The sequence below is a fragment of the Drosophila elegans genome, unplaced genomic scaffold (assembly GCF_018152505.1).
Source record: "Drosophila elegans isolate 14027-0461.03 unplaced genomic scaffold, ASM1815250v1 contig_476, whole genome shotgun sequence".
Taxonomy (NCBI): Eukaryota; Metazoa; Arthropoda; class Insecta; order Diptera; family Drosophilidae; genus Drosophila; species Drosophila elegans.
Genome location: NW_024545863.1, coordinates 21,264,861 through 21,280,391, shown reverse-complemented (window position 1 = coordinate 21,280,391; position 15,531 = coordinate 21,264,861). Strand labels below are relative to the sequence as shown.

Here is a 15,531-nt window from a genome sequence, read left to right as displayed (position 1 = left end):
CTCAAAAAAGTTTGCCATTTGGAATTAACAATTTACCTAATCCAGCAGCCAGTGCGGAAACCTTTTCAAATTACTTTCTCAGTCGGTTAAATATCTACGAAAAAGTTTCTCGATGCCAAGCCGTTTCCCATCCTACCTTCTGGCACGAAATTCCACTCATCAAAAGGACTTGAGCCCCGCAAAGTGCCTTTAAAACTGCGCGTTTTAAATTGACGTCAGAGCTCTTAGCTTTATCCTCGCAGCCGGCTCACCCGCTTCTTTCTTCTGTTTTCCTCCCCACATTCAACAATTTCAATTAATTTCAAAAATCAACTGAGCGCAAGCCAAAATTCCCAGTCCAGCAGCTTTACGGTCGCTGGGAAATGCATTAACCGGAAAAAGCCTTGAAAACTCAACAGTTTTCCACAGTTTGCACTGGTTTGCACACAGTCTTGTTCCATTTTACAATCTGTAATGAAAAATCTAAATGGTGAAAACCTATTGTGTGTTGCGTCGCAAAGCCAGAAACTTTAATTGCACGAGTCCCACGGCTTTTCTCCTCCTCTTTCGCGCCACTTTAAGGGTTAATTATGCCACAATATTTTGTCAGCTTCACGTGGCAGGAGAATTCCTCGCGGACAAAAGGACATTAGCCGGCTTTGTAGCTCTGAATGTGAAATCAGAACTTCCTTTGGCCGCCGGCTTTGTCCTTGTTCCTGCCGCCTCTCAGTTGTCAAGCTCTCATCCTGACGAATACGCAATGTCGGCGACTTAAGGTCGGCAAATTGCGTATACGCCATGTGGGTCAATGAATTAGTGCCGCCTGTTGTCGTAAAATGTTTCTTTTTTCATGTTCTATTCGTTAATTTATTTGCTTTAATAAGCTGTTTTTGTAAGGCCTTACAGTTGTGAAACTGCCATGACGTAGTCACAGATTTGATAAGGTCTATTTATAGCACTGGGAAACTATGTTACATGAGAAAATATGTGCTGACTTAAATAGTTTGCATTGTAAATATCAGCAAAACGATTTATTGAAGTTTTCTTAGAAATTTGATACTTGCTTCAATTTACTTTTATTTGGATTGATGTATTGCTGGGAATTTCACTACGATAAGAATTTTTAATTAAGCTCTATTTGTAATGCAGTCAAGAAGTTCTACAAGAACTTGAGATCGCTATTAAAAATTGTTTTGTAAACTAATTTAAAATTACATACTCTTATTAATTTATGCTTTATAAGCAGATTTTCCCATTTTTGTTTTAATTTTGCTTGTCAAGTTCGAGTTAGTTTACATATCTTCGTGGCTGGGAATTTTCTTAGAATTAACAATGTCATTAATAGCAATGTAAACGTAAAAATAGAAATTCCAGGATTCCAACATCAATTCATTAATTTTCTATCTTTTCTATCTATTTGTCAACGACTTTCTCCTAGAAATGCATTTCTGATTTAATTTAGTTTACTCTGTGAAGTGTCTGGGGAATCCCCCACACAGCCAGCTGCTAAAAGGCTTTGCATGTTCCATTTTCCACCAGTGTGCAGAGAGAAGGGAGACAAAGAATAAAAAGTATAATAAGTTCCCTCTCATTACACATTCGCGGCAGCAAAACGTTTACTCTGCGGCCCGCCTATTTGAATTAAATGGTACTCATAGCACTTGCTCATTAGAAAATATTTGCACATATAATTACTTGCACTTCCCTGCCGTCTGAGTCGTCTGATAGTTTCCAGTGACTACAACATTATGTAAGCTCACAGCTGAACTCACGCGATGTCGGTCTGAAATCAACGCAACGCGTCGCAGATTGCATTTCAAAGGCATTTTAATTGCACGTGAGTGAAAGGCTGCTGGGAGAATATCTTAATGTCAAGGCGTTGGGAAAGTTCTGTGATGCCATGGGAGTGAAAGTAGGAGGCAATGAAACTCTGAACATCTCGTTCGTTCACCCGAATCTCCGCATCCCACTGAGTTGCTCAGTTTTAATTCGATTTCAACAGCAGCTGGCGGCTTCTTTGCGGCGCCATTTTCGTATCAGTGCACAGTAAAAATGCATCGCAGAAATTCTCTTGGAAAAATAATACAATACAAAATATAACAATTGCTACATAATTTAAACTATCTAGTCATATTTAAAAAATATTTATTTTAAATAGTTTATTGTTTAATGAAAATAATGTTAGGTAAATTAATGTATAAAACAAAATGTGCAGAGGCTTATAAAAAAAAAATTTTTCTGTGTACGTATCGTGCACGTGCATCGCGTAATATTCCCAGTACTGTGATCTCCATCTGCCGATTTATTTGTGCTCTCGATTATGGCAACGAATTCGTGCGAATAAGATAAATGGAATTGTCAAAATTGTTGTGATTGCTTCATTGTCATGTCATGTCAGCACCGTGTTTAACTCCATAAAGAGTGCACAGAACAATATTGCCATTAATTAAGAGTTCCGATTTCAGTTACATATTCATGCTGAAGCAGAGGAGAAAGTGAGTTGGTTTCGCCTAAAATCAATTTCCGGTCCGAAAGGAAAACCTACATTTTGCATACATTTTTAAATAACTAAACAATTATGTTATTTTGAACTCAGTGGCCCCTAAAATTGGTTAATTCTGCTTATTATCTATTTTTAAATTGCAATCAATTGTCATTATCTTTAATTAAGGGTAAACTTAATTACACTAAACATTCACTTTCGTGAAAATATTTCCTTCAGAGTTACTTCTAGTTTACAATATTTTTAAAAGACTCACAAATTTGATTTTATTTTGTCGTATTAAAGTATAAATTATTTTGTTGGATAATACCATGTAGAATTTAAATTTGATCAGTTGTAGAGTCACTACATAAACTGCACTCTGACATGCCATTCGAGTTTGTAATACTTTCGTACCGCCAGACAGCGAGTGGGCCCAAGTTGAAAAACGGAGAAAAGGGGAGGCTACAGCCAAGCAATTTGTGCCGTTTTTGCCGTCTCATTTGGCACACGGCCAGTGCATTCGGCCAAAATGCAATCGAGTGCACGCCCGTCTGCCGGCTTGCGATTCCCAGCGAACTTCGCCCGTCCCGTCCCTCTTCCCTTCCAACTATAAATTACATTCCATTAAAAAATCATGCCGCGGCGCACAAATCAACATCAACTCAATGAACATAAATTGCCAAGCCGAGCTGCTGGATGAAGGGGCTGAAAGGGCGGAAAGTGAGAAGTGGGCAGTGGACAACGGCAGGGCGGCGCTAACGGATCGATTGGCCTTCACATTGGCCGCCATGACGACGGCGACGACGACGACAACGCACATGGCCCAAAATGCACACGAACACGGCCAAAAAGTGAGGAATACAGAAATGACAGGACTTTGTACTGACCATTCAGCCATGTGGTCTACTATACAGTGGTTTAATGCGGCACTAGAAAGAGGTGGTGGAAATGGTAACCGAAACGAGATTTGGAAATATTTTTGCAACTACCCATTTAACTACATCAGCTATTATGTCTTTCTAAGCCTTGTATGCTTTTGGCATCATAACAATAAAAATTAGTTGATTTTTTTTAACTATTTTTGTAATTTTGCTGTAAATTTATACTGTTTTATTTTCAACCAAATCATCGTCTTTAAAAATTTGTTTAAGTACAACAAATTGTAACTTGCAGTAGTTGATTTATTTATTTCATTTGGAAAACAAAATTTAGTTTTTGGAAAAAATCATTAATTTAAGGAATAAAGGTCTAAACATGGCCATATAACATATGTATATTTAGGATAATATGGCCGCATGGAATTAAGTCCTTTTTGCAGGACTCGTTATTTTATTTTTCTTTTTTTGTAATTTAGTCTCTTCATTTATTTTAGTGAATAACTTAACATAAATCAGGTTGATAAAGCTCCTATCTTAATTGATCATGATCCACCGTGCGACCAGCGTAATGCATTTGGGAGTAGCCCGGCGTGGAACCCAGTGCCTTTGAGGTTTTCGTCTGATGGTGGATGGACTGCCCAGTGGATCCAGAGCTCGTTTTGAGCTATTTTTGCTGCGTTGGCGTTGGTGTCACGCATTCGGTCTCGTTATTGGGCCCCCGAGTGATGTTTGCAGCTAATTAGAAACGGCCGACGCACACTCACCAATGCTGAGGTGGAGAAATCTGCAATTACAGTTGTCCATCCACTGCCCCTCGAGGGAAGGAAAGGGTGGCTGCGGATGTCTCAGGACATGTGCGAAATGAGTGCCAATCGATTCGGCTTTCGGGCCAGGCATGTAATTGATGGAGCGTGGCTTAAATTATGCAAAACTCAATCAACTGCATTTCGCAGTCCTGGAATACTCTCACCTCTCCCGGACCTGGATGGTCCACATCCCACGGCGTGTCAATTTCCGGCCGAACACGTTTTGCGCGACGACTTGCCAGCATCGACATCCACATCCACTTTCTTCTCGGCGCCACATGACGTGCCGTTGATATTTATGTCGTCGCCATTGTCGTCTCAATTCTCCATTCCCCGTCCTGAGAACTCAGGACGCAGGACGCAGGACTCGGTCCTTCTTTGAGCGTAATCAGCAACGTGCCAGGGCAAGTGAAATCACAATTGCACCGCAGGAAGCCTGAGGATACAATGAATGTTTAATGCACAGAAAAGAATGGTGAAAACCAGTTTATAAAGAGAACTCTACAACATATAGCTATATATATGTTTTAATAGCCATAAAGTGAACTTAAACATATTATAAATGTCTTAAACCAATTTCCATATTTCAAAATTAAAATACTATGTTCCGAGGATTAATACATTTATTTAAGTCAATTAAAATGTTTATGTCATTACTATGTTTTATTATACTTTAGTCGAATTATTGTCAAATAAATATATGAAAACAATACTCCTTTTTAACAATTTAAAGAAATGCCTGGTATTCTGATACCAAAAAAGCTATGAATCCTTTGAAAATATATAAACATAAAAGAGAAAATTTAAATTGATTTCCCAAATCCCAGTTTCCCTTAGTGTATGATTGGGGTTAGGTGTCGGAAGGGTGAACCTAGTTTATAAACGTTGCTGTACGAGATCCTGCCGGCAACGTGATGATGTTTACATACTATGCAAATACAATTAATTCCACTTTTGTGGACAATCTTTGTGTCAGCACGGTGGTGGGGGCGACTGTAGCATAGGAAATGTTGACAATGCCACGGGCTTTGTGGATCAGGATGCCAAATGCCAGCACCTTTTGTTACTTCTCCCGACCGGTGGGGTAAACACCCCAACAAGGGGGCACATTTCCGTCACAGTTTCAGAGCATTTGCCCTCACAATGTTTCGAATATTGCGAAATTTCCTTATGGGCTTTATTCGAAGACAACCAATGACGCAATGGCGTAAACAATTTGTTCATCCCAATGCCATAAATCAGACGTTTCAATCTTTTCCCAAAAACAATTGTAAATAAATTGACCATAATTAAACAATCAATTTTACACTGAAAAATATAAAAGGGTTTAAAGTAAGTTATAAACAAAATGGTTTTTAAAATATGTTTCTGAACACGTTTAACATTTCGTAGGGTACAATTATGTTTGACAATATGTAAAAAAAATGGTAGTTGTATAAAAACTGTTTTTGTAAATTATTTAAAATAATTATTTTTGAACTATTTTCCATAACTTAAGAAAATAACTTAAAGAAAATAATAATTTGCGCTGTAAATAATTTTTTAGAATGTGAAATTAACGTTTTTAGTTTATGTTTTTTGCCTGCGTATTTATATTCCCGCCAACCATGCTGAAAACTCCGCTATTTCATCTCATCGACGAATCTTTCTGTCTGGGTCTTTGCGCATTTGATTTGGGTGCGATTATTCGAACTTTGCACTCCGCGAATAATGAAAACTCATTGGAAAGGGATCACAGTGCAGATTACGTCGCTTGTTGCACGCCGTGTTTACATTTGCATTTGCAATGAAGGAAATTGTAAATTGAAATTACGAGGCGAGCTTGAAGGTAGGATTTTGATTGTGGCGGGAACAGATTCGGCTTAAAATTTAAGAAGAAGGGTCCTTGACTTTCGGTAAGGTAACAATAGATTCTGATCAAATGATATACATGATTCCGAAGAAAATCTGTATGCCATTTTCAAATCGTAAAAAGATAACAATTATTAAATATTAAACTCAAGAGTAAAATAATGAATTTGTAAGATGTTAGTCACATCAAAAAATATCATAACCTTAAATATTTAAAAAAAGGAACAAAATATATATATGAATATGACTATAAATTTAGCATTTAAAGGAGCATGCTTTTGGGGTATTGAGTAAATAAAAATTATTTTTTTTATTTATTCACCTAATCAACTATTATATTATATGTAATATAACATATATTTAATAATTTAAATTCTAGCATTTTATTTTAGCCATCAAGGCTTTAACAAATACCTCAGTGCTTTTCCAACTGTAGCTTACGCCTGGGCGTATGCAAAGGTTTTTCAGAACAGGCCGATATAAATAAAACCCATTTGTCTTGTTTTGCTCTTGAGGTTTTTATTTGAAGGTGGTATTTCAACACCTTACTTTAAGCTGATGTTAGTTTTTGTTGTTGGTTTTTATTTCTTGTATATTGGTTGAACAGCTGGTTGTTGTTGCTGTTTCTGGTGGTGACTTTTCATATTAAGTTGACAATAAACTAGTTTAAACTTAATCCTTCCGGTTTGTATTATATATCCTTCGTTTGTGTCTGTTATGTTTATGTTTTCACATTGCACTTCAATCAAATATATGATTAACAACGATATGCAGAATTTGCAACTTGAATAACATATAATTAAAAACATGCTTTGTTAAATATGTGTGTTAATCATTGGTACAATATTTCAGTAAGTAAATATGTACTGTGATAGTCACGTTGCTGCCATTGTTACCTATCACAATCGGATAGCAGGTCAAAGATGGAATCGAGAAAATCGAGTAACAAGTACTGTGCCCCTGCACAGCTTGGCGCCAAAGGACACGAAAGTCCTACGCAAAATATATTTTTTTTAGTTTTTTTTTTAACAACTTATTGTTTTTCAACAGTGTATATATATGTATATATGGTTAATTGAATTGTTTTGGGGCTTTTTCGGGATTTATTGTATTGTGTTTGTTTATTTGCGTCATTTGTTTCACTTATACTTATTAATCATAAATATAAAGTTTAATTATAATAATAATGGTAAAACATCGATTTTCATAGAGGACCTTTTTATAAAACATTAAAAAAATTTCATAAAACGTTGTGCGATTTCAATGTTTAAAGACTTTGACATTTTGATGTTGCTAATAGCGGTTGATGTTGTATCCACTATAAAATGTGCTTTAACTTAACGATTTACGACATATTTAGCTTGTTCACATTGAAATCTTTCATAATAATAAGAGTAATAATAAAATATAAATTGTATAACTTCAACAATAATAGGTTCATGGGCTTAAAACTAAAGATAAAATTGCTTCTCCATCGAACATAATCCTTCCATTTTCTGTACTCATCATAAAGTTCTTTTCTAACATATTTTTTATCGTATAATTAATTTGCAGAAATGTGTCATACTACATATATATATAACATTTTTTGAAATTGTAATCCTTCTTTTTTTTTTTGTTTTTTTTAATGCTTGCTTTGCTTAGCTCTCGAAACTAAGATAAAAATAAACAAATCTGCCAAACGTTTCCAGCAATCTGCTTCGTGGTTAGTTTTATGTAGTTGCGTGTTGACAAAGTCCGTCGAAAGGCCTTAGTAGGCGTGGTTGGCAACGAACAGGGATCCGGATCCGGCTCCAGCGCTTCCGGCAACGTACTTGCCCTGAGCGGCATCACCGTTGGCCTGCAGATTGGGAATGGAAAAGCGGGAAATGTGGTTAATTTCATTCGGCAAAGAGTCCAGGAAAATTCCTACTCTTAATTACAAGCACTTGGTCTTAATTATTACTTAGTTATAACTTGGCGAGCCGCAGCAAAAAAGTTATTCGGCCAGCTGAAAAAGTTTTCACACTGATTTTTGCTGAACAAGAAAAAACTTTTCCCAGCCACCTGCGGCAATTTTATTTAAACTTTTTACCCATCCAAGCGCACCATTACATGTTACGTACAGCGCAAAAAAGTTTCGGAATTTTTAATTTAGCAGGTTCTTTGTAGATTCGATTACATATAAGTATAATTTTGAGCCGGAAATCGGGAGAAGGGCTGGTCAAAAGTTGACTACAATTCCAGTGGGCGTTATATGTTTTCTATATAATTTAAGCTAAGCTGTCGGCTACATAAATTATAAAATTCAACTTTTACTCATAAACATTCGCAAGTTTGCGAGGACCTTTCAGAAAGTTTTCCTATATTAAAGTTAGGCTAAACATTCAAAGTAATTAAATTGCTAATTTGATTATACAATTTGGAAAAATCAACTTAGTTGATAAAAATATAACTAAAATTAGAATATATAAGTACTCTTAATAACAAAGAACCATTTCAAAAATATTTAATACTCTGCTTATCTAAAGTATTAAGTTCAAATAATACTAATACTCAGTAATACTGAGCGTAATAAACTAAGGTTAAAATATAAAACTCAAAAAAGGATCACAAATAAGGTATAAAAACAGAACATATAATTTATTTCTGATTGCCAGTTTAACATATAAAATTGTAAGTTCCAAATATCTTAATTAAAATCTAGTCAGTTGATGTGGTAAACGGTATAGGAAAGGCTAAATGGAATAAATTTGCAGTTCCTTGGTTGGAGGAATGTAAATGCCGCCAGTCTCAGTCCAGCTTGGGCCTTGGTCAGTATGTTTTGCGTTAACGGCTGCATTTTGCTTCGGTTTGGGGAATAGCAGCGCTCGATTCTGACTCGTGATTAGTGCGTGGCTATTAGGTCTTAGTATTTGTGCTGGGCGACAAAGAGGCTGGCATTGGCCGCATACGACGGGATAGAGCCGGCCACATATTTACCCTGGCAGGCCTGGGCATTGGCCTGTGGATGCGGGAAGGAGAGCGGGATTGTGTTTGGGATTAATCAAATTTTGGGCTTTGAGGATTAGGTTTAGAGCAAGCGAAGCATGAGGATAATGAGAGCATATGTAAAAGGCTTAAGCGATAAGTCGGCTTGAGTTTACCCCATTTAAGCTCGGTCTACGCCATTTTTAAACACCGTTTATAGGTTCTTCTTGCTCAGTACTTGTGATCATCCACATGCAATGTATCTTTTCCAGCAGAACCTTTAACAGATCCAGCTTCATAATTACCACAAGCCGCCTCACCATTAGCCTAAGCATTTGAAATTAGTTAATTAATTGATAATGTACTATATGTACTGGATTATGATAAGTGAATGTACAAAAGATTAATAGTGATGAGTTAAATTGTGTGTTAAAAAGTGCTTTGGTAAACAGTTATTTAATGAAATTGCCGGTTTCAATGAAGTTTTTATTGATTAGTTTTGTTAAGTTATGATATAAATAAGAGCACGATAAATAATTGAAAATCGTAAAAAGATTAGCATTTAAATTCAATTGAAAAGAATGTCGAGTAGATTATGCTTTAATAATGATGGACGATTGGGAACCAATTTGAAAGGAAGGACATTTGGGGATTAAATATTGGTAATGGAATAGATGGTTGGGATTGCAGTTTGTTCAGTAAACCGATAAGCCCTGGCAATACATTCTTCCGAAGCAGAAACCCGACACTTTCAGTGCGCACACCACTTAAGACTAAACTATTTACAATCTAATATAGAAGAAACTATCCGAACACTCACCTTGGCGCGCTTGAGCAGCTCGTTCTGGCCGGCGGCGATGTTCTCCTTCTTGCCGCCCCAGGCGCGCAGGACGGAAGCCTGTAGGGCGCGGCCGTAGGAGAAGGTCAGGGCCCATGGGCGGCCCAGGGGAACGTTGTTGATGGCGCTCAGGTTGACGGTGGCCTCCTCCTCGGACTGACCTCCAGACAGGAAGGTCACGCCTGCACAAAGAAATCGATTAGATATGATTCGTATTGAAGGATATGTTGGAAAACCAATTCCAATTTAAGGGAGGTGTAAAATCAAGGTGTCAAAATAATCTTTTATGGTCTAGTTATATTTCTCTTATTCTTTATAAAATATTTAAAGCGATCAGTATGTGTCAAAAACGTCTTAAATAGATTTGATTTTAATATTTGCATATTAAAATAAGTTATGCCTTAAGGATCTTTTATCTTGTTGTTCAATTTTTAAATACGTATTCCTTACCAGGCTAATAGCAAATTTGCTGCCATAGTTTACTTAAACTCTTTAATACCATTTCGTAATGGTAAAGATTGAATGTTGTTGGTATTGTTAATTTTTTTTAAGCTATGTTGCATTACATTGTTACATTGTCTTGAAAAATGAATATTTGATTTGAGATCGCCAAGCCCACTGATCTCAAGAGATTATGACACCCATCTTTCATCAAACCATGATCAGGACTCACCGGTGACGGCGGCGGGCACGGTGCGGCGCAGAGCCTGCACGGTGGCCAGGCCGATCTCCTCGGGGGTGTTCTTCTTGGCCGACTGACCGGCGGTGACCATGTTGGGCTTCAGCAGAGTGCCCTCCAGGTAGACGTGGTGGTCGCTCAGGGCCTTGTAGACGGCGGCCAGGACGGTCTCGGTGACCTTCTGGGCGCGGTCCAGATCGTGGTCGCCATCGGGCAGCACCTCAGGCTCCACAATGGGGACGATGCGCTGCGACTGGCAGATGGAGGCGTAGCGGGCCAGGACATTGGCGTTCTCCAGGATGGACTGGTAGGATGGGGTGTTCTTGCCGATCTTCAGGACGCAACGCCACTTGGCGAAGTCGCAGCCGTCCTTCTTGTACTGGGCGCAACGGGCGGCCAGATCGTCCAGACCCTGGGTGGTGACCTCATCCTCGGAGCCGAACAGTGGCACGACACCCTTGTCGACCTTGATGCCCAGAATGATGCCCTTCTTCTTTAGGATGTCGGCGAAGGGGGTGCCATCGTCGGCCTTCTGGTAGAGGGTCTCGTGGAACAGGATCACGCCGGAGATGTTCTCGGCCAGCTTGGGGTCGGTGGTGAACAACAGCTGACGGTACGCACGGCGGTTATCCTCGGTGTTCTCCACGCCGATGTCCTGCAGACGCTTGCCCATGGTTGGGCCAGACTCGTCGGCGGCGAGGATTCCCTTGCCGGGCGCCACGATCCTCTGGGCAATGCCCCTCAGCTCATCCTGCAGCTCCTTGCTGGGGTAGTTGAAGTAGGTGGTCATTTTTGAGATTCGAGTGTAGTTCTGCATAACCGGAATCCATTTTCCAAACGGATTTAGACCAATCGCCAAGGGAAATTGATGCGGATGAGCAGGTGGTGTATATTTGGTGGAGAAATAAGAAGAGCGGAGATTGTTTGTTAATAATTTGCATAGCGGATTCGGAAACGAGTTCCAAAACAAAAAGCCGTGGTTTAAACGAAGAATTTTGAAGCCGTTAAGGGGAAAAGGGGAAAAAAAACCAAAAATTTGGTCAATCTCTAAAAATTTGATCTGGACAGTGTAACGAGCCTAGACTAATAACTCAAAGGAATAATTTGTACAGAAGTCTAGATAGAGTTTGCCCCTGGGACACCTATCAATCAAAGGGTGGATTAGTTATTGCCATTGACACACTTTTTTATATTTTTAAGCTTTTATTGGTTAAAGAAAAAATAAGATATACAAAACGGGAAAAAAACGATTTTTGGTGAAGTGTGCCAAGACTTTTGTTTCACGAAATAAGTTCCTTTTTTGTTTAAGTAGTTTTAAGTACGTTACAAAAAAATATCAAATCAAATGTGCCTTTGAATAAACAAATGTTTAATTTAAATATATCAAAAAAAACTGTATCATAAAAATGCTGAATACGCCTGGGAATAACATTTGAAGTTCACATTTGCAACTGTGCCATCACTTAAGTTCGGCACTGTATATCCTATTTTGTATCTATACAAATTGTAATTTAACAGGATCAAAAGTAAAAAAAGGAAATTAGTTATTTTTAATTAATTAAATATAAGTTTATAGACCGATTAAAGAGCTCGAGCTTACACAAAAATATTATATATTAATTATGTTTTTGTTTCAGCTGTATTCTTTACAAGTATTTTATTCATAACAGCGAAATATTATATCATCATATTTTCAGTGTCAGATCAATGTTAATGACGTTCTACCTAATTTATAAATTATTTTTCCATTGAAAATAATAAATTCTGGGCATGTCAGTGTTTTTCACAGCTGATTTCATAGCAAAGAGCGAGTAGTTGAACGAGATTAAAAGCGCATGCACGGAGAACGTGCTTTCCCTTAGATTTCTCTGTATCTAACATTCTCTCTCTACCACTTTTGCTCTCCGTCTTTCTCTCTCAACATCAAGCGTACACACACAAATTCGCCTGTTATCTATTAACTTTTTATAAAACTTTTCACAACTAGAAGTGAACATTGCTCATTTTGTTTGGTAAATCCCAAATATTGCAGAGAAAACTATGTACACTGCACTATTTGTAGTTAAGAATTGTAAATGACAACTTATTAAAAGGCCTTTTTATTTCTAACAACTATTTGCAAAAACCGAAATGCTGATTAAACCTTTTGAGCACACAGTAAAAAGCGAACAAACCTCGACGATGAATTTTTAGTAACTGAGCAAAGTCACGGAAAACTGAGGAAATAATTCCCTCTGATGTAATCAAAGTCATGGAGTCTTCCCTCGCTCTCTCTCTCTCTCTCTCTCTCATATCTCCCTCTCCCTTTCACACCCGCATAATAGATGACGTGGAAGACTTTCACTTTTATTGCCGATGCTACTGCGCTGCCTCTGCCGACGTCTCTACCGGCTGAGACATCACCGCACGGCGCATGAATTTCAGCTTGACATTGAACAAGGTCAGGCAACAATGTTGCTTTGGGTCTTGGCAACAAATGTTGCCAGCGAAATTTGTTGCTTACGAAATGCGAATAGAAATGGTTGAAACCCGAAAGTCGTGTGGCGCGTGTGAGGAGTAACAAGGAGGGCTCAATAATGTGTGAATGAGGCAGAGGCTATCCAGCAATATGTAGATACAGATGCGAAATATTTTGCGTTGACTAATAGCTCAGTTTGTACTTGTATGACATTGACAATGAGCCAAGGACTGCAAAGGCATAAATGTCAAACTATAGATTAGACCACCTCAACTTATCACAACGAATGTTTACTACAACAGCTATATTTCCCACGCTAAATTTATAACACTTTGAATATACACTTTTTATACACACAAAGGTTTTATAAATAAATTATTACTTTATATTATAAAGTATTAGATATTATATACAAATAATTTAAAAATGTTTTTTGATAATTTAGGAGTAACACTTTTTGCAACTAAAATGATATCATATTACAAAAAAAAAGTCGAAATAATATATTGAATATTTTCAATTATGTTAGCACAGATTTTATTATTGAAAATACAATTTTTTTCGAATTTTAAAGCTTTTTTAAACACGGCACTAAATCACTTGATTTTTTTTTATCTTATGAGTGAGGTAGCTTTAGCTACCGGCTTACTCAGCAGTAAATCATCCACCTACACTTGCCGGCAATCAATCGAAGACTAAAAAGTTTCGAAAACTAAGCCAAATATATACGATGAACAAAAAAGAAAGAGGAACAAAAAGCACAACAGGCAACGCATGACAACAAAAAACAATCAAAATAAATTTACGTTGCTATCAAGAGACCGAGTATAAAAATAAAACCGACACATGTCTGTCTCTATGTGTGTGCTAGTAAAAAACAAGCTGATAAAACGACCAACAAAAACATAGAGAGACAAAAACTGGCATGGAATATTGTAGAAGTTGCTCCGGAAAGATGAACAAACAAGTTCATTATGTGGCCGCAATTTTGTATCTGCTATCAGTGGAAATTTTAAATCGAAAACGAAAAAACGAGCCCCCACTTGTGGTTCCAAAGGTTTGCCATTATCATAACGAGATTTTAGGTCCGGCCTCCTCGTGCATAGACAGTGGGTCAAAAGAACATCTTTCAGTAGAGATAATACTACTACTGATGTAATAACTACGAACTGACGTAAAGCAATTAATAGTCAAAATAAGAAATAACAACACAGTGGAACTTCCGTAACTCGAACTCGAAGTCTTTATAAGTCGACCGAATTGTATAGGCAATGAGAGCATAAATAAATTTAGCTCAAAGTCTCCAACACTACGGAAGTTTGGAAGTTTGACTGTATATATAAACCAATTTTGGAGTTAGGGAACTTTGGAGAGCACACGTACTTCTCTGTTTATATCGACTTGCCCTTCTTAAGTGACCCCAATAACTCTGCATTAGTAGTTATTTACAAGTTGGGTATAAATACAAGTTCTTATCTATACCTTGGAAATAATTATCCGATTATAGCTTCAACTATGGATTAGGATTTTAGGGTACAATTTATTTAAATTTCTTTTAAAAAAAATAATCTTTTTGATTATGGTAAACAGGTGTCTGCTGTTGACCTTGGAAAAAAGTCCCTGCCCCTCCAAAACTAGTTTTCGTATACCAACAAAAACAACCCCTAAACTTGTCCCTCTCTTTTACTTGCTATGAGTAATCTCTAGGATTATTCCGAATTTTATCACGTCTCTCATTTATTCACCGAAAGGTAAATGTAAAGTGCAATGAATGAAGACGGATAAAGTAGAGCAGAATAAAGGAATAAGACGTCCACAAACGGAGGAATTTTTTGATGACGTTGGCTAATTGAAATCTAAACGAAAGTGTGTGTGAAAGATACAAATATGTATGTACATATGTATTTCCCGATGTGTAGTACATACATTTAACATTTGCGCCAACTATTTATAAAGAAAAACCGCAACGGCAACTACAAATTGCAGTTGAATCTTTGCCAATAAGAAAATGAACTCAATTGGAGAGCCACTTGGGGGATACAAAAAAAACCAGAGAGCCGGTTGCGCCGGTAGAGAAAAACTACTTTCGAGAGATAAAGTCACCCGATAAGGTTTCTTATCGCCTGCAGTTCCCCCCACTCTCTTTTTACCACAGTGCATAGGTCAACAACACTTGGGCCACTCAAGGTTTTAAAACTTGTCATAAAAATATTGAACACGAGGAAATGGTTAGAAATATTTAAAGCTACATAACGCACTCACTCACTAACACGCTTACAGATTCTGCAATATTCTGTAAATTTGGATTACGAAACAGCCGAGAAAAATGGGAACGAATACGCGACTTTTCGAATTGCACTGCTGGGTACGACGGGAATTTCGGGTCTTTTCTGGATATATAATTAAATATCTGAGTTTTGTAGGGGGTTCTATTTATCACTTTATCACGCCCACTCACCGAACTGGAAACTGAATCTGGGATGTGGTGATTAGCTGCTGGCTACTGGCTGGGTCTGCTGCTGCTGCTGCACTGGAGGAGAGCGGTAAACGCTTTTATTTTCTGACTTCTGGCTCTGCCGGCGCTGCTGCTGCCACGCCTCTGCTGCTG

At 37.7% G+C, this 15,531-nt stretch overlaps 1 protein-coding gene across 4 annotated transcripts; it reads right to left on the bottom strand.

The window, feature by feature from the left end:
* Nucleotides 1-6,498: 6,498 nt before the first annotated feature.
* Nucleotides 6,499-15,514, bottom strand: LOC108147211 (fructose-bisphosphate aldolase). Of its 4 annotated transcripts, none has more exons than XM_017273570.2 (4): nt 15,382-15,514; nt 10,460-11,276; nt 9,769-9,968; nt 8,596-8,982 (listed from the first exon to the last, which is right to left on the bottom strand). In XM_017273570.2, exons 2-4 carry the CDS (start codon nt 11,253-11,255, stop codon nt 8,887-8,889), a joined length of 1,092 nt encoding a protein of 363 aa, XP_017129059.1. In that variant the 5' UTR covers nt 11,256-11,276; nt 15,382-15,514; the 3' UTR covers nt 8,596-8,886. The 4 variants fall into 4 exon arrangements, with proteins under 4 accessions (XP_017129058.1, XP_017129059.1, XP_041565104.1 ...); XM_041709170.1 differs by lacking the exon at nt 15,382-15,514 and adding an exon at nt 15,186-15,204; XM_017273571.2 differs by lacking the exon at nt 15,382-15,514 and adding an exon at nt 13,573-13,593.
* Nucleotides 15,515-15,531: the final 17 nt, after the last annotated feature.